Raw genomic sequence first — 25,561 nt, 5'->3', positions numbered from 1 at the left:
ACGTTAGAGCTGCAGTTACTTTGGGTGTTCCATCATTTTCCTTGGGACTCAGAAGGTGGTTTTATGTCTGTTGGTGGGGTCAGATGCCCATAAAGCCACGCAGATCTCCACACTGATGTGCTTGTGCCAGCGTGGCCCCAGTCCCTGTGCAGTGCCCGTGTGTGTGTGAGCTGTGTGCACATCACTGCAGCACCTGAGCTACCTCTGCTCAGCACAGAGACCACTTTGGCTCACAAAAACCACTCGGTCTGGCCCTGGAAAAAACCAAATGTATGTGTTAGCTACACTCACCCTCACTGCAGAGAGAAATGCCTGTTCTGGCAGATCAGGTGCTGTTGGGAAGGAAATGCTCCATGTGAGTGGGACCCTGTTTGCACATCCCCTGTGTGTGCACCACGATCTGCTCTGGTGCCTCTTTCAGACAGGGAAAAGAGTTCGTGCTTCCATCTCACAGCTAAGGAGGGGTCTGCAGGGAGAATTAGGGCTCAGACCCTGCTGCTGACAGCCAGGAGGAGACTTTTACCTGAAAGGGGAGGAGAGGCTGCGTGGCCAAAGCAACAAACCTCAGCTGGAGTGAAGCATTAAGTAATGAAGTGGTGCCACATTGAAGATTAATCTTCCAGTCCATTTTGTAGCAGTAATCTTCCATGTCCATTATGAATCTTCATCAGATGGTCCATTGCACAGGATCAGGGTCTTAGGCGAAATGGGATTTTGCTGTGAACAGGGGTGTGTGAAAAGGAGCTCTTAAATCACTCTGGATGGGGTGCAGCTGTCTGGAAGGCTGGAGGTCACTGCAGGGTGTGCCTGTAGTCCTGTCCCTGGGTAATGCCAGGTGAATTCCACTGCTACCACTGAAATAATGCTGGGTACAGGGCAGCCTGCCTTAGAGCACAGAATAACAATCAATGTGAGTCTGATGGTGGGTTTGTCCAGGAGGCCTGTGGATGCTGGGTGGGAAGATGAGATGTGAGTGGCCATTTCAGTGGAACAAAGAGCAGGAGCTCTCTGTGGGGTACAGCAAGTGATGCTTCTCTCGGGTTCAGAGCAGGGCTTAAGCAACAGGGGGTGTGACACAGTGTGATGTACCTCACATGGATGTGAAGCTGTGGGTGCTCTGTGTGTGTGTGAACACCCAGCTCTCATCCCCTGCTCTGGCCAGAAATGCTCCTGCAGCAGCAAGGGGTCCTCCCCTGCAGGCCCCAGGGCACGGCCTGTAGGACTGGGACAGCCCCCAGCCCTGCTGCAGTCCTGCCATCGGGAATACACCCACACTGGGGTCTCAGACACTGCTTGCAGCAGCACCAGCCATGTCTGGAGGTCTGAGCTTGCCCGGGTGTTGCCCGGCCAGGAGCTGTTTGGTGCCCACACTGGTCATGGCAGCTGCAGGTGCCCCGATGGCACTGGGCACAGGGACAGGAGTGTGGCACAGGTGCCACTGGGATTGTTCCACAGCAGCACCAGAGCCCGGTGGGCAAAGGGGCTGTGGAGGTGAGTGTGTGCCAGCTGCTTTATTCACTCGTCCTCAGGCAGCCGTGGGGTGCCCCTGGGGCTGAGGTGGCCCATGGGGGACCTGCTGCTGGCACCCCACTGCTGCTGCTCCCAGAGGGGCGGCAGGGCTGGCATGGGCAGCAAAACCCTTCCCCCAGTCCTTTTGTCTCACAGAGCCTGCTCTGGACTGTAGCTGCCCCTCAGCTGGGCTCCTCTCTGGTCTGGAAATCCAGCCTGAGCCTGGCTCATCTGTGGCTCATCCATCATTTCACTGCTCAGCAAAGCCAGGGGTGGCCCTTCAGTTCTGTCCTGGAAAATGGCACCTTCCCAAACTGCACAGCAGCCCCGCAGAGGGGCTCCTGCAGAGCCCTTTGTGCAAAGCTGAAAAAGTTACCTTTATCTTATGGATGAGTGCTGCAGCAAGCACCTTAAAAATGTCATTTTGTGCCTGGAGAGGAACCTGGTTTCCTCACTGCTACAAAATGGGAGCAGAAGTCAGGAAAATCTGTTTGCTGCATGTCATTGAGTAGCTGTTGGGTTTATCATTTCCGAGCTTGGAATACTTAAGATTGAGCACTGAGGGAGGAATTGGTAACATCTGCTAGTTGCAGCTTGAGATCCTGGGTGTCAAACCATTGCTGCTGTGTCCTGCACAGTAGGGGAAGGACCTTTTACAGCTGACAAACCAGCTCTGGGGAGGGTAAATAGTCCTCCTCCTCTTCCTCCTCCTTCTCTTCTTCTTTCTCTTCCTCCTCTTCCTCCTCTTCCTTCTCTTCCTCCTCCTCTTCCTCCTCTTCCTCCTCTTCCTCATCCCTGGGAGGGCTGCTGAAGGGCAGCTGGAAGGAGTCCAGCAGCCTGTCCAGTGCCACCCCTGTTTATGGCTCCTGGCTTTTAGATGCCTTTCATGCTGCTCGGCTGTCTCCAACCCCAGTGTTCCAGGCAGGGCAGTGCTCTCCCAGCCCGTTCCCTGCTCCAGGGGGAGCTGCCTGCTTTGTCCCTCTGGCTCCTGCCCCAGCTGTGGTGCTGCAGAGCCAGACGTGCCCTCTGTTGCCCGCAGTGCCCGGACTCGGCGTGCAAGCAGGACCTGCTGGCCTACCTGCAGCGCATCGCGCTCTACTGCCACCAGCTCAACATCTGCAGCAAGGTGAAGGCCGAGGTGCAGAACCTGGGCGGGGAGCTCGTCGTCTCCGGGGTACGTATGGCACACGCCTGCCTCGGGCAGCTTTGCTTCCACAGGCAACTGCTATTCCAAGCTGAGCTTTTATGTTAAACACCACAGAATGTAGACAGGAGATGCTGGAGCGTTCAGAGTTTTAATGTATGCAGAGTTTGCGTTGCTGCCTCATTCTGGGGAGGAACGCTTGCTGTGAAAATACAGACTTCACATTTCCTTACTCAACAGTGTTTGTAGACAGATTCACTTCACCTCTGTGTAATCTGTTTTCCAGACTGCTTTTCACTGTTAGTGAGGTTAAATCACTTTATCAGCCCAGCTATACCTACCCCACGTCTCTGCACAGCCTTGGAACATGCTGGGGTCCTGCAATGCTCCAGAGATGTTAATATTTCAGGATAGCTGTGCCCTGAAGAGTGCAGGGATTTTTAGTGGCTGCTCTGGTTTCTGACAGCTGGAAGCTGCCCTAGGCCAGCCTGCTTCCTTATTCCAGCCATTACTTTGCAAATAATTTTTTCACTGTAGTTCATGAAATGCTTCCTCCTAAGAGGATTCTGTATGACGGGTATTTGCGGGGAGGGCAGAGGAGCTAAATTCTTAATTTCTTCTGGCATACTCTTCCTTGCCCTGCACAGGCACGTTTGGTCACTGGTGCCTTTGCCCAGCCATGTCAGGACTGAGGAAGGTTTGAAGAAGGGACAGAATTGGCTGATAGTCCAGTATTGCTCCTTGAATCCTTAACAGCAAATGGAAAAAACACATTCTGCCGTTTTGATACCACAGAATCACAGAATGGTTTGGGTTGGAAGGGACCTTAAAGCCCATCCAATCCCACCCCTGCCAGCTCCAAGCCCTGTCCAGCCTGGCCTTGGACACTGCCAGGGATCCAGGGGCAGCCACAGCTGCTCTGGGCACCCTGTACCACTGATATTTTCCAGTGAAACTGTTTGATAAACTTATTTTGCTTAAACTTATTAGCACAGTTGCTTAAACTTATTAGCACAGGTTTCTCCCCAAAAACCAGGGAGAGCTGTGGAAGGAGAGCTTTTGGGGCAGCAGCAGCTGGGGGAGGTCTGCAATAGATATCCCTGCCCAAGCTGAGCCCATCTGGGGGTGATGGGACTGTGCTGCCCCTCCTGCTGCTGCCGGCCCCCGCTGCTTCCTTTCCAGCCCCCAGAGCCGCTCCAGGGGCTGTGCTGGGACGTGCTGCTGGGTGCTGCTGTTCCTGTCCTGGGAGCTGGGAGGCTGAAGGCATCGTGCTGTCACAGCAGGAGATGTGTTACTATGCAGCAGTACGTACTCCAGGGCCTCACTGCAGTTACTCAGTGTCTCCAGGATTTACATCCCCTCTGCCATAAATTAGTTATAGAACAGCCTGCCATCTGTAGTCTGATCTCCTGGTTTTATCCTTCTCCTCGAGCCTGTCCACCAGGGCTGAGTGTTGCCAGCAGCAGTGTTAAGCTCCGTGGGATAATCAGATGAAGACCTCAGCCAGTGCAGAGACATCACCTGTCAGAAGGACGATTCTGTGCAGTGTTAACACCCTGCCCATGGAGCAGAGTGCTGTGAGAGCAGAGCCACGGCCTGGGCGGGCAGCACTGGCACCTGCACAGTCTCAGTTCATTCACAAAAGCACCTCCCTGCTCTCCTGGTGTTTAATGATTCCTCCTGCTGTGGGGATTCATGCAAACAGTCCAGGGCAGTGGCAGTGGTTTCCAGGCTACTGAGGAGGAGGGCAGAGCACAGGGGTTTGCTGGAGGATCTGAGGTGCTGTGGTGGCACTCGGGGCACAGCAGGGTAGAAGGGAGGGGACAATCCCCCAGAAAAGCCACCAGCCCCTGCCTGGCTGGGTTTGCTGCTGGACAAGCCACGGCTGCGAGCTTTTCCCCAGAACCTTCCTTAGAGGTCTGTAACAGCAGGGTTTGAGTTTGTAGAGGCAGCTGAGCTCTTGTGGAAGCTCAGCAGAGGTGCTGAACCCCTGCCCCAGTTCAAACCCTGCCCTGGACCAAACCTTGCCCCAGATCAAACCCTGTCCCAGACCATTTGGCCTTGAAAAGCTGGGGATCCCACCCAGGGCAGGACACTGGCCTCTGCAGAAGGGGGTCCCACCTGAGGCCACCACAGTGCTCCTCCTTCTCTCTTCCCCCCGGCCCTGGTCTCAGCTCTTTGTCCCTGCTGTGCCCTACAGCTTTGACAAATTCATGTTTATCCTTGTTTTGATGCTCTTGTAAATCAGGAACCAGCTGGGAAAGGGCTCCAGGCTTGGCTGGTGATGCAGTTGTGTTCCTTCCTTCCCAATACAACTTAGTATTCTAGGGCAATTTAAATGTTTATTATCAGTGATTAAGATACTACTACAGCTTTATTAATTTCATTAGAGAATAAGCAACTGTTAAAGCTTAGTCACAAAAGCAAAGGGCAGAATACAAATCGTTCCCATCACCATTAATATGGAAAATGCAGATGGGGAAAACCCTGCTTTTGTGTTGGTGGCAAAGTCAGGTTTGTAACCACTGAGTGTCCAAAGAAAAATCCTGCCTCAAACTGGCAGCCTCAGGTTTCAAAGGACAAATACAAATCAGTTACACGAATCTGTTTCAAGTGGTTCTGCCCCCCAGGCCTGTTGTGTTTTCAGTGGTGTGTAACTGTGTGTGCCCCTTGGCAGGTGGACAGTGCCATGTCCCTGATCCAGGCAGCCAAGAACCTGATGAACGCCGTGGTGCAGACGGTCAAGGCCTCCTACGTGGCGTCCACCAAGTACCAGAAGTCCCAGGGCATGGCCTCCCTCAACCTCCCGGCCGTCTCCTGGAAGATGAAGGCTCCGGAGAAGAAACCCCTGGTCAAGAGGGAGAAACAGGATGAGACCCAGACTAAAATCAAGAGGGCATCCCAGAAGAAGCACGTGAACCCCGTGCAGGCCCTCAGTGAGTTCAAAGCCATGGAGAGTATTTAGAGGAGGGCTCTGGCTCAGGGGTGTTTTTCTCTAGCCCACTACTGCTACTTCCAGAACTCTACTTTTAATACCCTAAGGATTTTTCAAAAATTTACTATTCCTCCAAATGTATTTACTTAATATAATTTTGATAACTTTGTTTAGATTACCTGGGGAGATACTCAAATTGCTAAGTCCTATCAGTATATCTTCAGCCTGCAGAAGTGTGGTAATTTAGATGGCCTTTAGATTACAGGGGTGGATTTCTAGCTGGAAACTGTTTTTTATAATCGTGCTTTAAATGGAAGATTCTATAACCAAAGAGGATTTTACAGTAACACTAACGGTTAACACTAATACTGGATCCTGCTACTCAGAGACTCAGTTTATCATGGTGATCAAGAGAGAAAAATTAGATATTTTACTAAAAAAAAAAAGATTAATGGAAGTATTGTGTGTGATAGTGTATCTCTGCTGTGGGGTGGAGAGGGAGCAAGCTCAGAGGAGTTTGAAAATGCAGCAGGCACCGGCTGTGTGACCACAGCTGGAAAACAGCTGGAAAGAAACGATACACCCGTGCCTGGGCTGGGCTTTGCTGAGGATCATGTTTGGAGCTGGGCTCGGTGGTGTCTTGGGGCTGTGATGCTGCTTTTCCTGAGCCCTCGGGGTGCTTCCCTTGTGCTCCTGGCACTTCTCCCTCCGGAGGGCTCCGCTGCCGGGGGAGCTCCCGGGGCCAATCGCTGCGGAAACATCCCCCGGTGTGGGCGGCCGATCGCTCCTGTGTGACACGGACGGGAATTTCAATGCCTGGTTACAAATTACTAATGTATTTTGCTGCGGGACACTAATAAAGTTGCTTTTCCCAGCTGCTGTATTGTGGTGCTGTGAAGGGCGCGGGCCCCCCCCCCCCCCCCCCCCCCCCCCCCCCCCGCCATTCAGATGCAAATCAGCTTTGTGCTCATTCCTCATAATTGCTCTGCATCCCGCCTTGGGCTTCCAGAGGCACCCAGGAAATCGTGTTTGCTCAGGCTGCAATTTAGACTGTACATTATTTGTGATAACTATAGCTACAAGGTATAATTTCGCTGTCTTATTTAAATTTTATGAATTTCAGCGTGTTTCACACGTCCCAGTCGAGTCGGGTGCAGGGAAGCGGTGCCTGCACGGGGCAGCACCGCGGTGCCTGTTCCTGTGGAGCCTCCACCGAACTGGAAAAGCCTGGGCTGGAGTCAGTGTCTAAACTGCAGCTCCATTTTAGAGCTGAGCCTTGGCACTGGAATGTTAGAATTTTATTTATCTCAATCAGCTCATAATTTACTGTATTAAGGTTATTGCTGTCATGTTACTGTAATGCTGATCAGAATTAAGCTAAATAGTTGTGCGGATATTTTTGCCAAATGTATTGTGTTTTCAAGCATTTTAGCCTCTTGAGTACAGCTATTAAACAGTGGAATTATAGGCTATTTTCATACACCCTGAACATGTAAACAGGCTCGGAGGGGGAGCTGTGCTCCTCCACTGCCATTTGGGGGTTAACAGAACAGAGAGGCTGTAGGTCTTTTATAGATCATTATTAACAGAATTTATACAATATGGGGTTTTATTCTCCTGTATTGTCTTAGAGGTGACATTCCTTGGGCTGTTCAGGGAGTACATCCAATGCCTCCCCCCATACAATCTATTAATGAGCTTTAAAAAACAACCCCTATATTAAGATGTACAGACCAATTTACACGCATTTAGCTTTTAAATAGTTTAATTTATGCTACAAACACTGAGCATCAAGTCAGCAAGAAATTAAAATGTGGTTCCCCTGGTGAGAGCTACAACCCCAGGAGGTGCAGGAGCAGCAGGAACACGATGGGGACACGAGGCCAAAAAACCTCAGCTCACATTTCTTTTGTACCCAAGCACTGCTCCTGTGGGAATTGCGTTTGGGTTTGGAGAAGGAGGAGGGCATCGAGGTGAATCATTATCGGTGTAATTTATTTAATTGCTCTGTTCAGGAGTGCAGCGGCTGGGGGGGAGCAAACGCCTCTCCCCACAGCAGAGGGGGGGATTTAGTGTCATGAAACCCCAGTTTCAGTAGCTCTAGGGGGACGTGGTGGTGACACCGGCGCTGCTGCTGCTGCTCTGCAGCCCAGGGGGACCCTGGAGCCGGGGCTGGGGAGGAGCAGCAGCTCCTGGGGCTGCAGCGGGGCAGGGCAGGGCAGGGCAGGGCAGGGCAGGGCAGCTCCCCATCCCGCAGCGAACCCAGCCCCGGCAGCGCCGGCTCCTGGTGCCCCGGCAGCGCCTCCGGGCTCTTCAGCACCAACCCCACACCCTGCTGGGTCCGGCGCTCCAAAACCCAAAGGCACCGATCCCGCTGTGTCAGGGAATTCCAGCCCTGCGTGTGAAAGCGGCGCTGGGGCAGCGGCTCAGCGAGGGGGTCCGGCCGCCAGCGAAGCTGTGACTTTATTAGGGAGCCAATTGGAGAGAATTACAGTAATTACTGCTCCATGTAATTAAGCGCTGGGAAGGGCTCGTGCCGTCTCTGTGGCTGCTGAGGATGATGCTCGGCTCGGGAGGAGCGAGCGGGCGGGGAGAGCTCCGGGGCTGCTTCAGCCGCCTCCCCCGGCGGTGAGCGAGGAGCCAAACCCACCTTCCCAATTCCCTGCCCTCCACGGGGACGGGATGGGGGGGACCCACCGTGGCTTGGGAAGCGCTGGGGGATTTCCCTGCCCGCCAGCTCCCCACGGCTGCTCCCCAGGCATCGCCTGAAACACACCAGAGTAGTTGCTGGAGAGGTTTGGGGGTTTTTTTGCAGTGATTTGAAGCGATTTGGGGGGTTTTTTGCAGTGCAGTGGGACAGCAGCTCCGCTGAGGCCGCGCCAGAGCCCGGCAGACCTGGCAGTGCAGGGATCTCAGGAAGATGAACCCACATTATCTTCTAAAGTGTATTAGTGAAACCACATTAAATCCTCAGGAGATAGTCTTACTCCAGATTTCAAGTGCTCTTAATTCAATTCCACAGTGAATGGAGCCACGTTGAATTTATGCCGCTTTAATTGTGTGTGAAGGTTCCGTGCCACGATTTAATGCCCGTTAATGAGCGCCTTTCCCACCCCGAGCTCTCCCTGCTCCCACCGCCTTTGGGATGCGCCGGGGAGCGGGGGGACAGGAGAGGGGAGCGAGGCACCCAGGGCTCTTTCCTAAGGCAGATGCTGGGTCCAAACCAGGCCACGGCAGCCAAACCTCAAACATGGGATTTGAGGAGAGAGCGGAGAGGGCGGGGAGGGGCGAGTGCATTCAAAACCCCAACAAATGGTGAGAAAAGGAAAAATCCATTAAGGCACATCAGCTGCTGCTTGTGCTGAGGGTGTTGGTTGGAGGCTGGGGAGTGTCCCAGGGAGACACAGCCCGGGGGCTCTGCCGACCCCCGCCCTGCCCAAAGGGTGCCAGGGTTTGGGGAGCTCAGGCTGAGCCAGCACGACCCTCCTGATGCTCTTGTGGGTGCGAGGGGAAGGAGCTGGAGCTGTTCCTGGCCTGGCCACCTGTGTGACTCCAGCATTTAACACCTGACCCCCTCTGGAAGCTGGAGGAATGGGGGGGCCCTGTTAGCTCCAAAATTAAGGATGGAAGTGCTTATCCCACCTCCTAGACCTGCAGAGGGAGGGGGTCCGGTGGCTGGGGCATGCGGTGGGGAAGGGTCTCTCTAATACAGAAGGAGCTGGGCTGGGGTGCCCTGTGAGCCCCCCTGGCCATGAGAAGCTGCTCTGGGCAAGAGCTGGAATGGCCTTTGGCAGCCACACCCCGATGCCAAGGCCCTGCCTCACCCAAGCACAGCAAAGGAACCTGGAGCACACCCCCACGGGGGCAAGGGCCGAACCCCCCCAGAGCAAACCCCCAAATCACCTCGGCCCCAGGGTTTGGGGGCTGCTGAGCTCCAGGGGTTGGGGTGACTCCAGCAAACCCCAGCAGGTGATGGGGTGCCCTGGACAGGGGGGCTCCTGATCCCCCTGCAGAGCCCGGTGCCCTCTGGGCAGGGGGACACAGAGTGTGGGTGTGGGGCCCCTGAGTGTCAGCGCTGCCCCAGGACCTCACACAGCCTTTGCCCCACGAGTGCCCTACCAGTGCCGGGTGCCTCGGGAGCAGCACTGCCAGGAAATGGTTATTTGTTATCATTTTTTGGCCTCCTTTCAGTGCTCCACGTCTGTGGCTGTGTCACTGTGGTGGTGTGAGGGAAACAGCTGGGGGGATCACTGGGACTCTCCCGCGGGCACAGGCACGTCCTGCTGCCATCCCAGGCCACAGGGGCTATTCCAGGGCTGGGCACCGAGTGGCACTGACCAGGAGACACCACCTGCTCCCTCCCGAGCTGCCCCGGAGCCCCACGGCCACCCTCCACCCCCAGGGCCAGCCCAGGCGTCCCCAATGAGCCCCTGCTCAAAAACTTGTCGGCTTTAAGACTTTTAGGAGAAGCGAGTGGGATTTTGGCTTTGGGGTTGGACAGGGAGGGCTGCTGGTGGTTTTCTCCCTGGCTCAGCCCCTAAGGAGGTGTTAGACAATCCCCACCTTAAATCCAGCTGTGAGACAGTGACAAGGCCAGGCAGGGCCTGAGAAATCCCTGTGCTGATCCCCCCCCAGTTCTGCTTGATCCCTGCTTCACCTGGCATTGCTCCAGAGGTTCAGGTTTCCAGCAGAAAAGCCCCTTCCCATGCTTGTCTTGGCTGTTAACATCAGAAATAGATATATTTTTTTAAAACCTACAAAGCAAAGCAAAGCCTTGGCAGGGCTGGATGGGACATGCATTTCAGATAAAAATAGAAAAAAAAAATTTAATGCCACAAAACAGCCTGAACAAACCCCGAAAAGAGAAAGATCAAAACAGAATCAATAGTTATAATTAGCCCTGCTACTTAACAGTGACAAGTGACATGTACACAGGAGCCACAAATATTTGAGCACAAAGAAGGGCTGGTGGCCCTGAACCAGCCCGGTGACTGCAGGGCCATGGGGGGATGGATCTGGTGGCATTTGTGCCCATCCCCGGTGGTGGCAGAGCCCTGCAAGGGCTGGGGATGGAAGGGACCAGCTGGGCTCTGCCAGGCCTGGAGGGAAGGCTGGGATTCAAACATCCCCCCCTGGCTGTGCTGGAAGCCAGGTGTTCTCTGTGTTCCCACCTCCCACTGCCTTCACCTCTCTGTGCTGCTGGGCAAAGCCTGGGGAGGAAAAGCTGCTTCTCCCCAAAGGGGGTTGGCAGGAAAGCTGCTGGACACCACCCATGGCAGTGGCCAGAACCTGGCTGCCATCACCTCTCAAGGCTGTGAACTTTGTCTGCAGGGCTTTTTTGATATTTCACAGTGTTGCTGCTGCTGTAGGAAGAACCAATGAAGGGTGGGAGCAGCACAAACACAGCCCCCCATGAGAACACTGCTTGTTCCCTTTCTGCAGATCCCAAATTCCCCAGCTGAGCTCCCACCTTGTTCCCTCCACAGTACACCTCCATTTTTCCAGCAGTATCCCATGAAAACAGGACATGCCCCCCACCCCAAGGTGTTTTAATAATGAAGTTGTTGGCACACAGTGCTGGGATCTCGTTTAGTCCAGCAGTTTATTCCAAAGTGCACCTACACCACTGCCAGCCAAACTCAGGCTGCCACCCTGAATTCCCTGGAATTGGACTGAACGTACGGTTTCACCTCAGTTCCTGGATGATGGTGTTTATAGAGCCAAGGAGCTCCCTGAAGTAGCCGTCCTTGTCCCCTTCCCGCTGCTCCTGGGCCGCCAGCTCCTCGTACTCGCTGCGCAGGAGGCTGAGTGCGGTGCCCAGGGCGGGGTCCCCCCGGTAGTGCTCCCTGCAGAAGGCCATCAGGACCCCCACCAGCTTGAGGACCTTCTCGCGGGTGTCGTGCTCGGGCATGGCCAGCAGATTGGGCACCAGGGTGCACCAGCCCTGCTCCAGCACCGCCGGCACCAGCCTGACCTGCTGGTACTGCTGGATCTTCTCCTCCATCTGCTCTCCGTGCTGGGAGTCCTCAAGCAGCATCTGTGGGAAGTGGTGGAACACAGATTAATGTCCCTGTCAGAGAGGAACTGCTCCAGGAGGTGACACAGTAGAGGATGCACGCCTGTACCACCTGCCTTGGATGGGGACTTGCCACAGAAGACCAGACTCAGTTTGTGTCCTGGCTCCCTGGCCACAGGGGCTGGTTGTCCACCCTGGAAAACTGCCAGTGACTGGGGGTTTCTGTGTCACACAGCCTGGGAGGGGCTGAAGGGGCAGGAAGCTCAGCAGGACTTGTAAAGTCTCTGGTCTGATGCTTTTTGCTGCTGGACAGGTGCCTGCAGCACCTAATGAACATCATCACTTGGCTCCGTGCTGCTCCTCCTGGAGATGGGGATCTCAGTCTCCTCCAGCCACAGCCAGACCTTCCCCTCCCAGCCTGGTCCAGAAAACCCAGTACTGGAATTCTGCAGGGGGCTGGATCCCTTACAGTGAGAGGGACCTGCCTAGAGCAGCACTGGGGCCAGGGGGAGGAAGGGAAACTCCCCAACACCCTCTGGGGCTCAGATGGTGGAGGGGCTGTTGACAGCATGGAATTCTCAGACAGGCTCCATTCCCCCAGGGCTCCTGCTGGCCTGGTGCTGGCCCCTGTGACAACCACGATGTCCGTGTAAGGCAGGGCTCTGTGCCGAGGGCTCCTGTGGGACTGCTGGGCAGAAATCCAGCCCTGGGGACGGGATGGGGCAGCCAGCAGGACAGGAGCTGCCAGAAGCCTTGGGACAATGCTGTGGGTCCCTGAGGGGGTCAGTACCGTGTTCCCTGGTCACCAGCGACAGTGGGCTCTGCCAGGCCCTGGGCACTGCTGTGAGAGCCTGGTGACAAGGACTGACAGGAATGACACAGTGGGGACATGGAGGGACTACACCAAGGAGACCTCCGCTCTCCTGGTCCTCTTGGAGAGCTGCCTGCTGAAGTGCAGGCAGGATTTGGGGTGAAAAGGAAGGAATGTGGCAGAAGGAGCCGTTCAGAGCCCCAGCGACTCCTGTTTGCACTGAGAGCACTGCCGGGGTGGTTTATGATTCCAAACCAACCCATCTGACAGTCACCCATCCCACCCCAAACCCGCCACCCCAGCTCAGAGCAGCCCCCCAGCACCCAGGGTTCAGCATTCCCAATCCAAAGAGCAGCTAAAAATCATTGTTTTAACATAAACCCGAGAAACTGGAGGGCTGTGCCTGCCCCAGACCCACGGAGCTGGGAACAGATGGGGCTGCTGGAGGAGGCAGCTGGAAAATGGGCAGCAGGATCAAACGGGAATGGCTTGAGTCAGAATGCCCATGTCTGCTCCTTTCCCATGGAGCTGACAGGATCATGTTAGAGTCAGCACCTGGTAAGATTTCAGACCTGCTAAAATAATTTGCACCTTTACAAAGTCTCTTGGAAAATAACTGATTTAACAGAGAGGTGCTGCTCTGCCGTGCCTGCAACCCAGGTATTAGAGCAGCCATAATCCGCAGGGCAAATTGGCCATAAACTGAGCCAGAGTGGATTTAATTCCCATTCTCTGGAGTCAGGGAAATGCACAGACTGAACAACAAGCCATGGCGAGGAAAGACAGGCTTTAAACTGACATTTACAGCAGTAATCCAGGGTATTTGAAAATAAAACATGGAACGTGGCGGGCTGGGCTCCAGCGAGGGACGTGCAGCAGGCAAAGGGCTCTCGGCAGGCCAGGCTGGCCTTGTCCCCTGGCCTCAGCTGGACACCACAGCCCAGGGCCTGCAATCCCTACTCGTGTCCTTGTTGTCCTGCTGCTCAAACACCCTCGGGAGGAAATGGTGGCAGTGGCTTGAAGGCAAACGAAGGTTTCAGCTCCCCCAGGCACTCGTGTGGTGTCAGCCAGGGGCTGTAGGGGACTCATCCCCACTGATGCTGGGCTGGCTCCTCCTCATCCTCGACCTGTGAGGATGTTCAGCCTTGGCTGGTTTGGGGGTGAAGGTGGGGAGTGCCAGGTGCCATCCCAGCTCTCACCTTCTCCATGATGAGGTCGTAGAGCAGTGTCACCACACGGACATGGAGGGTCTCCATCCCCTTCTGCCGGAACAGGCTCCTGAGCACCTGGAGGCCACCCAGCTTGAGGAACTGCTGCTGGGCATAGGGGAAGTGTCTCAGCATGGAGGACAGGGCGAAGAGAGCCTGGTGGAGAGGAGAGGGCAATCAGCACAGTGGCCATGGCCATCACATGTGGCACAGCTCCTCTTCATGGCACCCCGTGGGGACAGCAGAAACACGCTCCAGCCCATCTGTGCGGAGCTCCACAGAAAATGCATTCCAACCTTTCCTTGCTGAGGGGCATCTCCAGCAGTCCCCTTTGCAATCCCAACCCTCCCCAGCACTGTGAGGCTGCCCAGACCTGGGTACTTCCATCCAAACCCCAGTCTGGGCTGTCACAGAGGGGCCCATGGCCAGCCCCTGGCAGACCCAACACCATCCCTTCTCCCTGTTCACCCCCACGCAGGCACAGAGCCCGGCCACGGGATGGGGTGAGGGGGGTCCAGCAGCACTCAGCAGAGCCTGATCCCTGCGAGGTGATGTGGGACACGTGGCTGATGTCCCTAAACCTCCACAGTCAGAGGGCAAGGCCATGGCATTCCCCAGCACCCAGCCCAGCCCAGGCCCTGTCAGGGTGCAGCCCCACACACCAACAGCCGGAGCCCAGCTCCCACGGGTGCCCCGGGGCCTTGGCTTGGAGCCGAGGAGGCAATTAGGGGCCACCCCAGCCCCGCTGCCTCTCGCACTGTCTGGCTCTGACAGCCGTGGTGGCACAGGGGCGGCGGGGCCCCCCCGGGGCAGGGGACGCGCTGCTCGTCGGGCGCCTGCCAGGAGCCGAGCGGGCTCCTCGCACAGGGGCCGGGCCTGGCCCGCTCTGCCGGACAGATCCGAGCTGACAGCCATGTCTTCCCCGGCCCCATTTGTTTCTATTTTCCATTTTCCGAGTTGCCGCTGGTGAATTTGAGATGCTGCTGTCTCCCTTTTTAATCGTAGGCCAAAGGACGGCGGAGGGAAGAAGTGCACTTTTGGCCTCGCTGCCGTGTGAGCAGCGGTGCGGAAGAACCACCGGAGCGGAGCCCAGGGCTGCTCCCTGTGCGGGAAGGGGCCGGGGCACCGGCCTGTCCTTGGTCTGGAGACACAGGAGACTGCACACAGCACGGGAGCTGGAAATTAAAGCCTCTGTCCTCCTGGAAAAGGGGGTTCAGCCCTTGGAGGGTCTTGTACAGCTGTGTGTGAACGTGGACAATACTGAGCCCACCCCTCTCGCTTCTCCAGGGACTGCCAGCACGAGGCATTCAGGTTCACTGGAAAGAATTATTCTGGTTCACAGTGATGCTGTGAGAGCCCCTGCATGCCCGGCCATCCCTCCCCACCCCAAAAGGAGCGCTGGGTTGAGGCACAGGCACTCCTGGGAGGAGTTTCTGAGCACAGAGCATCCCGTGGGATCACCTCACATCCATGGCCAAATGCAATGGGGTTCCACAGCCTCTCCTGTGCCTTTCACTTGCTGGGGGACTCTTACCAGGGCTAAAGGGGAACATATTTTAGGGAGCTCGTTAGAGGCGAATGGAAGAGCCAGTGGTCCCCCCACCCTGCTGGACCCCTCGTGCAGGAGATCCCCGTGGAAAACAGGGCTGGGGGTTTGGGAGCAGCCAGGTGGTGTTACAGAGGTGGCATCACACACTAAAGCGAGGGTAATGGGATCTCATGCTCCAGGGAATACAGCAGGGAGGGAGGGAAAGAGGGAGGGAGGGGGCGAGGAAGCCCCCAGCCCGATAGACAGCGCTGCACATTTGGCTGGGGGCTCTTGGTGCTGCTCCTTGCTCCAAAGCCTCTGCCAAAGGCAGGACACGGGGCTGGCTGCAGCAATTAGCTCCTTCCAAACGTCAGCTCCCGTGTTTGTCAGCCTGGGATGCGCGGGCTGCCATGGGGACCCTGGCCTGTGCCCCCCGGGAGCTGTGGCACCGCGCCCTGTCCCCGCGGGCTGGCAGAGCCACCGTATGTGCCACTGCTGGCACTGGGAGAGACCACAGAGCCAGGGGAGTGTGGGCACCAGCCAGTGCTGCTGGGGTGGCCTGGCCCCCAGGGCCCCTCTCCTGCTCCCCTGGGAGTGAAGCCCACCCGGTGTGGGGAGCAGCGGGGGTCCCACACTCTCCAGACGTCAGTGATGTCCTGAGGGTGTTTACATGGAGCTCAGCACAAACCCAGCTTTGCCCAGAGGTGCAGCCCCACTCCTCACCTTCTTCCTGACAGCCAGGGGTTGTTCCGTGGCCAGGATAACCAGGAGCTTCTGCAGGGCACCCCCCTCGATGGCCTCGATCTGCACTTTGGGGTTGCTGCAGGGATGAAAGCAAAAGGCAGGTCACCAACAGAGTGTGGCACGGCAGGGAGGGAGGGACCCTGGTCTGGCTTTACCAGCACTGGTCACCAGGGCAGTGCCCATCCCCTGTGCTGGCCCTGCTGCGGCACCTCAAGGGCTCTGTCCAGTTCTTGGCCCTCACTTCAAGAAAGACCTGGAGGGGCTGGAGCGTGTCCAGGGCAGGGAACAGAGCTGGGAAGGCAACGGAGCCCCAGGAGCGGCTGAGGGAGCTGGGAAAGGGGCTCAGGCTGGAGCAAAGGAGGCTCAGGGGGGACCTTGTGGCTCTGCACAAGTCCCTGACAGGAGGGGGCAGCCGGGGGGGTCGGGCTCTGCTGGCAGGGAACAGGGACAGGAGGAGAGGGAACGGCCTCAGGCTGGGCCAGGGCAGGCTCAGGGTGGACAGCAGCAGGAATTTCCCCATGGAAAGGGTGCTCAGGCCTTGGCAGGGGCTGCCCAGGGAGGTTTGGAGTGCCCATCCCCGGAGGTGTCCAAGGAAGGGCTGGAGGTGGCACTCGGTGCTCTGGGCTGGGGACAAGGTGGGCATCGGGCACAGCTGGGACTCGATGGGCTCGGAGGGCTTTTCCAGCTTCAGTGGTTCTATTTCTATTCTATTTCTATTCTATTTCTATTCTATTCTAAATTTCCACCCCACAGTGGACATGAGCAAGGGTCAATCCAGCCTGATCCCAAACCAAAATCCCGCAGCTCCCACCAATCCTGGCTCATGGTTATGGAAAAGTACAAACCCTGCAGCCACCTCAAACACACCTGAAATGAAGGCAGTCGGGGTGGGGAGGGCACACTGGATCACCTGGGCCTTCCCACCGCACCCCCCATCCCACCTGGCCTCCCCTGGCAAGGAGCCCTCCCCTGTGGCTCCCTGCCCCATGAATCCTCTCACTTCACACCACATCCACTCCTTAGCAGCCTTTGCATTCCAGTTCCTGCTTCCCCCTCTCCTCGCTTGCTGCGAACCACCCACACACCTCTCACAGCAAGAGCTCCTCTCCAAGGACTACAGTGGCTGAATCCACCCTTCTGCCTGCGAGGACAGACTGAAACCTCAGGTCAGGGTGTCAGCAGCTGCCCAGGGACACACAGACAGACAGACAGACAGACAGACCATTGCCCCCATCCACGCTGACACATTGCAAGCCCACTTCTGATGCATCTTGGAAGGTGGTGGAGATGCTCCAGGCTCCCTCCTTGGCAGGGCTTTCACAGTCAGAGCACAGTGTGCCCGCTGTCTGATCCCTGATCCTGGGTCTGATCCCAGGTCTCTCACGCTCCAGGAACAGCTCCAGCACTTCAGCCTTTGCTCAGCTCTGAAGCAGCAATTGCACCGTGCCAGACAAGGGTCACCCACCCTGCTACAGCACAGCACCCACAGCTCTCAGTGCTCCCAGGGAGCTGCTGGAGCAGCCATGGCCAAGCCCCTCCATGAAATGAGAGAGACAGAGGCAGGCAGGGTCATAAACAAAACCAGAGACAAATGGAGCTGGGCAAGGAGCAGCTTGGAGTTAAACCCAGGGCTCCCAGAGACACAGCAAAGCACCACACTCATCTCTCGCAGCCAGTGTGCCCTCCCTGCTCCACCCACGCTGTGCTGCTGGCACCACAAGGAGCCACCCGTGGCACAGAGGCAGCAGATCTGGTATGGGCTCCCCAGCTGGCATTACCAGCCTGACCTCAGGGCAAGAAAACCTTTGATTTCCCCTTCCTCAGCCGCTTGCTGCAGCAGACATCCAGGCAGAGCCATGGCACAGGCACCCTGCTGAGGTGGGGGCATCTGTGCCCTGCCCAGAGAGGGCAGGAGGGAGAAAGAACCAACCCAGGAGCTCCAGGATCCTCTTGCAGATGAGACTTTCACAGCACAGTTCTCAGCCCCACATGTGCAGCCCTGCAGCATCCCTGGGAGCAAACCAGCTTCTGCAGTGCCTGCGTTGGGTGGGACCTGACACATTTACCACCATGAGTCCATCCCCAACCTCCCCATGCCAGGACGTGCAAAGGAGTCTCCTCTTCAAAAACAGGATGCGATTTTCCACCCCAATACATTGTGCAACGACCCATGGATGGCATCTCTGAATGGCCTGGGCTGGACACTGATTTGGGGAGTCAACAGAGGCAAACAGCACCAGCCCTAAAACTGCAGCTGTCCCCAGGCCACTCCTGGGCCCAAGGCCATCTCCCCCAGCTCACAACTGGGGCTCTCATTCATCTCCAGCAAACCTGCAGCCACAGCCATGGCCCTGATAAAGTGGTCCAAAAATCTGATCCAATTTCACATGCAAGTCCCTCTGGGCAATGGAGACCAGAGCAAGTGCAGAAGCAGCTTGCAGGAAGGCACTTTGCAGAAAGGCACTGCACTGAAAGGACAATCCCCTGGGCTGGAGACCTCCTGGTGCCGTTCAAGGAAAACGGCACACGTGGGATATCCAAGCTTCTTTGTCACATCTCTCTAAAATAAATAATAAAACCTCTTACAGCAAGAGACACAACTGAGAAATTGGTATGCCTTTAATGCTTGGCTGGTCACCTGGAGGATTTGATCTAATTAAAATCTCTGAACCATGGAGCTTTTGCAAAGGAGCAGCTCTGGAGGTGAGGGAGCCTTCTTGGCTGCTGGGTGTGCCGCTCACTTCTTGGTGCTCCTGTTGCTCTGTCTCTGCTATCAACGGCCCTGGCTTCAAGCTAACAAAAAAGCTCATTTGAAGGTTTGGAAAACTCAGCACAGATCTGTACAAATTACACTGTCAAGCCCAGGGAAAAGCAGCCTGAACAAAATAAACACAATGAGACAGAGTGTGGAGCGCTCGCATGGGAAATTCAGCCGTGCTAATCTGCTCATGGAGACAGGATGGTGGCACCTGCAACAAAATTCACTGCAACGGGAGTCTGAGGCTGGGCCAAGGGCTCAGCCTATGGTGACATCCCATAATGCTGCAGTGATATCACAGATTTGGGTGTGCTCCACTGACGAGATTAATCAGCCCCTCTCCTGGGTCAGGAACAGCCACAGGGCTACAGGGACTCGACACAAACCCCGTGCAGCTTCCCAAAAGAGACCCCTGTGTGCTAAACAGCCCCAGTTTGTCCTGGGGGGACCCAGCCTGGCTGTGGGGTCACAGCACATCCCCTCCAGATGTGGCCCTCACTGCACACCTGAGGTCCTTGTGCCTCCCAGCTGTGCTGCCCACATCCATCACACCCACCTCTCTCAGTCTGTGGCTAAAGAGTAGCAAACAAGGCTGGGTAGAGGCCCACTGGGACTGATCCACGCAAGAAACTGCCCAGGCACTGGGACAGGCTGAGGTTAAGGGGCACGTGCTGTGTTCACGCTGGCCAAGAGGTGTGGAGCAGGGGTGAAGATCTTGGGAAGACCAGCAGGATTCACTACTGCCCACAGGTGCCCTCACCATCGTCCCTGAGCAGCTCCTGAGGAAACTCTGTCCCTTGAGAGGTGGGATGTGTCCTGTGGTGGGAGTTCCTGAACTTCCTGAGACATGTGCCACCCACCCCAGACTGGGAGAGCCCCTCTGAGCAGCTCCAGGCAGGGGCCATCAGCCCCTCTCCGTGTGGATCCTGGAGGGATCCCTCCTTCCCTGGCTCTGGGGTTGTGACTGTGTAAGCACAGCTTTACTGTGCCAGTTCTTCAGCCCAGCACTTCCCTCTCAGTGGCTGGGGAGGGTGACCTTTGCTGGACAGGGGAAACACAAAAGCAGGGGAGGGAAAGCCACCAGCAAACCTCCTCCTGAGCCTGTCCTGTGCACTGGAGAGAACCTTGTCTGCCCCTTCACACCTCCCTGTGCTGGAATCACCACTTCCCATGAGGGGCTGGACATTATTACAGTCACAGCTGCTTTGCCAGAGCAACGTGAGCCTCAACAGCTCAGGGAGAGGGGAGCAGAGGAATTAAACTGGGATCAGCTATTGGAGTGAAACCAAAAGGAAGCTGATGCAGAGCCTGGTCAGCAGCAGGCCTGCCTTGGGCAGGGGGTGAAAGCAAAGATGGGACCCAGCACCTTCCCCACGCTGCCAGGTCAGGATGCTTGTGCCCTTCCTCCTGTTTTTTCTTCCATTAAATCTCTTTGTGGAATCAGCAAGGCTCAGGATGTGGATGACTGGCCAGAGGATCCCCAAGCAGGATGGAGGTGTCCTGGAAGAGAGATGGTCTCACAAGCTGGGGTCAGAGCCCCCCAGACAGCCTCTGCATGCCCCCCACTTCCCCAGCACCTGGCTGGTAGGGACCTGCTCCTGCCATGGCTGCCCTTTATCCCTGGATGCTGGTTTGGGAATGCTGTGGAGCAGCACAAGTACGGTGGATTGAAAATCCAGCATGGGCTTCTCTGCCATTTTCACTGGCAACCCATGGCATGGAAGCAGCTCCCACTTTGCAGATGAAGGGATTTTTGAAGAGCACTCTCTGTTAAGAGATACCCTCATTCCACTCCTCCTAGGACAACCCTAAGTGCACAAATTTAGGAGAGACTTCTCAAAGTTTTTGCAGACTGCACATGCGATGGGTGTGGGAAGACTGAAAAGCAGCAACACAGCCCTGAGGCGACAGCAGCTCTGGAGTTAGGTGGGAACTTACAATAAGGCAGCAAAATTAGATTTAAATTAAAAAAAAAAAAAGCAAGCAAGCCAAGTGGTGCAGAGGGACCCAGGGACTTGGAAGCACAGAGCAGGGCAGGCAGGCAAATGCCCTCGTCTCTCCTGCTCTGACAAGGACACACACAGAATATTTATTTCATGGCCTGCTTGTTGCAGAAACTGCATGAGACCTTAGGAAAGAAAGGGTCACCTCCTCTCCTGGACATCCTGCTGAAGCCACGTGGGGAAGGACCAAGCAGAGGTGTGCAGGGGAGTGGGATGGAGGGGCCACCCCTGCCCAGGTGCTGGCACAGCACCTCTCCTGCCCTGGCATCTCCCCAGGCACCGGGAGCCGAGGCTGCAGGGTTGTGCTCTGATGAAAGCCCTGGTGCTGGTGCAAAGGCATGATAATCACTGGGCTAGACGGGGCTTAATGGGTCTCTGCTCTGCTCAGAACCAGCGCTCTGTGGTGCCACGTGGGAAATCAAAGCCTGGGATCAAAGTCTGTAAGTCTCTGAAACAGCCTAAAAAATTTAGTGTAGTCTATTTAGCCTGTGCTATAACCTGAGGATCAGAGACAGGCAGCGAGGCAGCATTGCTTACCTTGCCCTCCCCCTCTTTCCCTTCCCCTCCACAGTTTTCAGTCCAAAATCTGTTAATGGAGAAAACAAGAGCGAACCAACAGGACCGAAATGTGCCTTGTCTGGCTGCTGGGGCTCTCAAACCCTCACACCTGGGTCACAGTTTGACAGGCAATGGAAAAGGTCATTTCTGTGAGTCCTGGAAACAAAGCAACACAACCAGGGTCACACTTGAAAAGGCCAATGACTTCTTCATCCTTCTCTGTGTTTGGAGGATTTCTGACAGCTCTTGTAAGCACAGTCATGCTAAAATTATTTGACAAATAATAGATAGAGAGATAAAACAGATCATTACAATGTCAGTAATTCCAGCCTGAACTAGAGCTGTAAATCTGAGATGCTGAACAAGGGCAGAAGAGAGAGGCAGGGTGATCAGCAGCTCATTAATACTTGCACGACTGAATTTCAGACTGCAGGTTTAAGAATAAAAAAATAAAAGCATTGAAACAGCTCAAGTGAGAAGTGACACTTAAGGAGAACATGGTTTCCTCCTGCACTCCAAGCTCTGGCTATGAACTCTCCCTGTGGGAAATGACCATGGAGCAGCTGCAGTCAGCCAGATGGCTCCGAATCCATGACCTCCCAGGTATCCACATCTCCTTCCAAACTTCCTGTCTTCCTTCTTAAGAGGAGGATAACTGGGACAACTCGGTATCAACAGCCCTGCAGGCCCCTCACCCTCCGAAACGAGCCCCTGGCTCTGCCAGCAAATGACCCTTAGGCACAGGGTGGGTGAATCCCTTACAAACCACGTATTTAACTGAGGCTTCCCACACTGCACGGTCCCAAACTCTGGAAAAGGACATTTGCATGCACAGTATGAGATAAAGGATAATAATAAAATTACCCCAACGCCACCAAGGCTGCCTGTGACTATTTGGAGTGAGAAGGAGGAGGGATGAGGCACAGTCACCCCCAGAGCCCCAAGGGCTGCATGCAGCAGAACTGGCCTAAAAATCCTCTTCTCCGAGCACCAGCTCAGACCTGAGTTTATCACAGACAAAGGCCTTCAGAGCTATGACTTAAGGAAATTAAAAACCACCCAGAAAAATGGAGCCCTAAGTAGTTACACCGATGAAAATACAGCGGAGAAGAAAGCAGGGGTGAGGGGGGAAAACCTGACAAAAGGAAAACTAGGTTTCAATAGGCAACACAATACAACAATTTCATATGAAAGATGTGAAGCATAAAAGCGATGTTAGATGTTCAAAAGCCCAGAATATAGGAGAGATATAAAAAAATCCCCAAGAAGATGAAAATCTCCACTTCAATGCGATGCTGCCTTCCCACTTTCTACCAAGCCAGGCACTCGTCGCCGTAGCGGGGGAGCAGCAGCGTCCCTGGGAGAGCAACACGGCTGCCGGTGACATCCTGGATTACAGGGACACAGCACGGCCTTTAACGAGCAATTAGGTTATGGAGTGTTTGTTGCTAAGAGGAGAACAGAAGTGCAGAGGATAAATTGGAGCTGAGTACGTGACTCGGTGATTCTGATGGGCTGATGCGATACTCAAACGGAGGGAGCGTGAATCATCCCAGAGACGCGGGAGCAGCGTGGAGGGCACCTGGGAAAAGCTGGGGGAACCTTGGCTTGGCTTCCAACCACGTATCTGGGTCCCAGGCAAGAGAGAGCCGAGCTTCTTATGAGCCCTCCAGCATCCCCTCTGAAAGCAGGAGGCTGTAACATCCCATTACAGAGAAGCCCCAGGCTCCCTGGGAACACAGTGACATCGGGTTTAACTGGGAAAACTCTGCTCTCAGCCGCACCATGGAAGTGGGAATTACCTCGTGCCAGCACCTGGCCCTTGGCAGTCACAACACTGAGCTGGAAGTGAGGAGTGTGGCATGGTCAGGAGCCACTGGGAGCCCTGCAGGGAGGAGACCCAGCTCACCTGAGCCCAGGCAGGGCAAGGGTAGTGTTTAGAACAGGAAAAAATCCGAGGAGCTGCGGTGCCCTAACGCAGCGTAACAGATGGATAATTAGATTTATACAAAGAGCTGTAAAAGTAAGTAATTAAATAAAAATACAGAATAACAAATCTGCTGCAGCAAGACACCTCGCAGGGCTGCAGAAAGCCCCTGCAGCTGGGACCCAGCAGTGCAGATGTGGGATGCAGGAGCTGGGGCACTTGTGTGGGTCAACAAAATCCAGGAGTTTCCCAAAGCACCGGAGAAAGCAATGGGAACACAGGGACTGAGTTGAGTCCCCTCCTCTTCCTCCCCTCTCTAGGGAGCAGAGTAGAATGAATACCAACTCTGGCAGTAAAATCTCAGGTGCCAGAACAAAACCAATCACACCAGATTGTTCTGCTGAACACACACAAACAACAAACTGACTGGCTCTATTTATAGCTGTAGGAAAAAATGGTCCCACAAAAGCAGGTAGGAGATCACACACAGCCCCAAAGGGAGCCAGGCAGGAATCCCAGTGCTGCAGCAGGAGTGGGGCCTCCAAGGACACCCTCAGAACCCTTCTCTTCTCCTGACCCTTGGCTTTGCCAGCTCTGAGCTGTATTTCAGTGCCAGCACGAGCCCCTGGCTCCAGGACACCAGCGCTGTCACTGAGCCCTCACTGGGCTGCTCTAGGGGGGATTTGCACCTGGAGCTCCCACAGACACCAGCGCACACGGCGGGTGCAGCTTCAAGAGCCTCGGATGACAGCTCAGCTTCCGTGGGTTTAATCAACAACCCACAGACTATTTTATGATAAAAAGCAAAGGTTTGGGGATTTTCGGGGCGTTGCCATCCCCCCATCAGCACTGTCAAGGTCAGCCCGACTTCTCCGTTCTGATGGTGAAGGATGGGCCGTGCAGGCCACTCTGAGGGTTTGTCACCCCTCTGTGACACCAGGGCAGGACTGGGTGGCTCGTGTCCCACCTGCAGTGGTCACAGGAACGGTGTGCGCTCTCTTCCAGCTCAGCGTGGTGAATGACTGATCCTTCCAGGTAGGTACAGGCAAGTGCTCCACAGATGCACAAAGAAAGGCATCCCAGGAAATCCCCCCAGTGCCCAATCACCCAAACTGATGCTTTGTTTTTGAGGGTAAATCAACCTTATGGCTCTATGTGCCACACTTACAAAACACTCCCCATGGGTTCCTGAAAGCCTGGTATTTACTGTAGGTCAGACATGGATCGGTGCCAAGGGATGGGCCGTGCTTCATCAGAGGCTACATTAATAAAAATGAGGAGATGCTCTCTGAGTGTGAGCAGAACTCATTTATTTCTGTGCCATTTTAGCCAGAGCCCTCAAAAATTGTGTTCATTTCTTTTTAAAAAAATCCCGACACAGCAAGAAGCAAGAACAATAGTGCAGGATTAATACCACAGCCTCGAGCTCATCCCGTGTTGTTCATCACAGAGCCTTCAAAGCACCCCCTGATTTATAGACGGGGAGACTGAAGTGCTCCCAGGAGCGTCGGCAGCCACGTCAGGGTGCGAGTGTGTGGCTCCTGCCTCCCTGCTCCTCCTCTTCCTCACATTCCTGTTCTCTGCACGCCTCCGCCCTCCCGGCTCCGGACCTGAAGTGGCCCAGGTTGGTGGCAGAACACCCAAGGTCCTTCCCAGCTCTTTGCTGCTGCTGCAGGACCCTCAACAAGCCTCTCAGACTCCACAGTGGGGCAACTTTGCACAGAAGCCTCCCCACCAGTCTGCTGAACCGCTCTGGGCATCATTCCAGGCATGCCAAGTCACTCAGATATTTCAACAAAACCTATTCACACGCCTTAGGTGAGATGAAAATACTGCAAAAAGCTGTCTGAAAGCACCACAAGAAGAGAGCCTCGGCTCGGAACGCTCCAGCTCTCCGGTGCCGATGTGACACATCCCACTAATCATCCTGAGAGATGCTAAAGGGGGCCCGAGGCTGAGCCCCTCCATTGTTATTCGCTTTATTTGTTTGCTTGCTCATTTGAGCTGATTTTTCTTTAAGACAAGTGCTAATAATATCAAAAACCCGAGGAAGCCTGTGCCTGGCGCGTTCCTGTTGGGAATGCCAGCGGAGCGCAGGCACCGTGCAGCTCTTCCCCGAGACACAAAGCGAAGTGTGAGAACAGGCATTTCACTCCTCTCCCTTGCAGCAGCAGCTCGGCGCAGCCCTGTCCTATTTTAACCCTGCCATCTGCTCGCAGCTCCGCGCTCCTCCCGTAGCCGGGAAGGCAGAGCGCTGCTCCAGGCACAGCCTTCCATCAGCTCCCACCCGCTTGGCTGCCGGCCGTGCCCCAGAGCAGCCCCGGCTGCCACGGCGGGAGGTGCTGCTCCTTAAACACCGATCCCCTCATCGCTTACGAGCCTCATCCCGGCCCGTCCCACTCCTTGGCAGGCCAGGGAAG

The 25,561-nt window shown here is 55.4% G+C and overlaps 2 protein-coding genes across 6 annotated transcripts in view; one reads left to right on the top strand and one right to left on the bottom strand.

The window, feature by feature from the left end:
* Positions 1-6,465, top strand: part of CTNNA1 (catenin alpha 1) — a 120,771-nt gene extending 114,306 nt beyond the window's left edge. The window contains exons 17-18 of one of the 2 annotated variants that reach the window (XM_032125329.1): positions 2,549-2,683; positions 5,331-6,465. In XM_032125329.1, coding sequence (XP_031981220.1) covers positions 2,549-2,683; positions 5,331-5,618 — 423 coding nt within the window. In that variant the 3' untranslated portion in view covers positions 5,619-6,465. The remainder of the gene's footprint in view (positions 1-2,548; positions 2,684-5,330) is intronic. The other variant, XM_032125330.1, reaches the window with a different exon arrangement.
* A 4,698-nt stretch (positions 6,466-11,163) lies between these two features.
* Positions 11,164-25,561, bottom strand: part of SIL1 (SIL1 nucleotide exchange factor) — a 111,764-nt gene continuing 97,366 nt past the window's right edge. For all 4 annotated transcript variants that reach the window (XM_032125336.1, XM_032125337.1, XM_032125335.1 and 1 more), the window contains exons 8-10: positions 15,875-15,971; positions 13,615-13,779; positions 11,164-11,625 (exon numbers count right to left, since the gene is read on the bottom strand). In XM_032125336.1, the coding sequence (XP_031981227.1) occupies positions 11,275-11,625; positions 13,615-13,779; positions 15,875-15,971 (613 nt within the window). In that variant the 3' untranslated portion in view covers positions 11,164-11,274. The remainder of the gene's footprint in view (positions 11,626-13,614; positions 13,780-15,874; positions 15,972-25,561) is intronic.

Source organism: Corvus moneduloides, chromosome 15 (genome assembly GCF_009650955.1).
Source record: "Corvus moneduloides isolate bCorMon1 chromosome 15, bCorMon1.pri, whole genome shotgun sequence".
Classification (NCBI taxonomy): Eukaryota; Metazoa; Chordata; class Aves; order Passeriformes; family Corvidae; genus Corvus; species Corvus moneduloides.
Note: the sequence above shows the minus strand (reverse complement) of the source record. Positions and strands in the feature narration are given on the sequence as shown.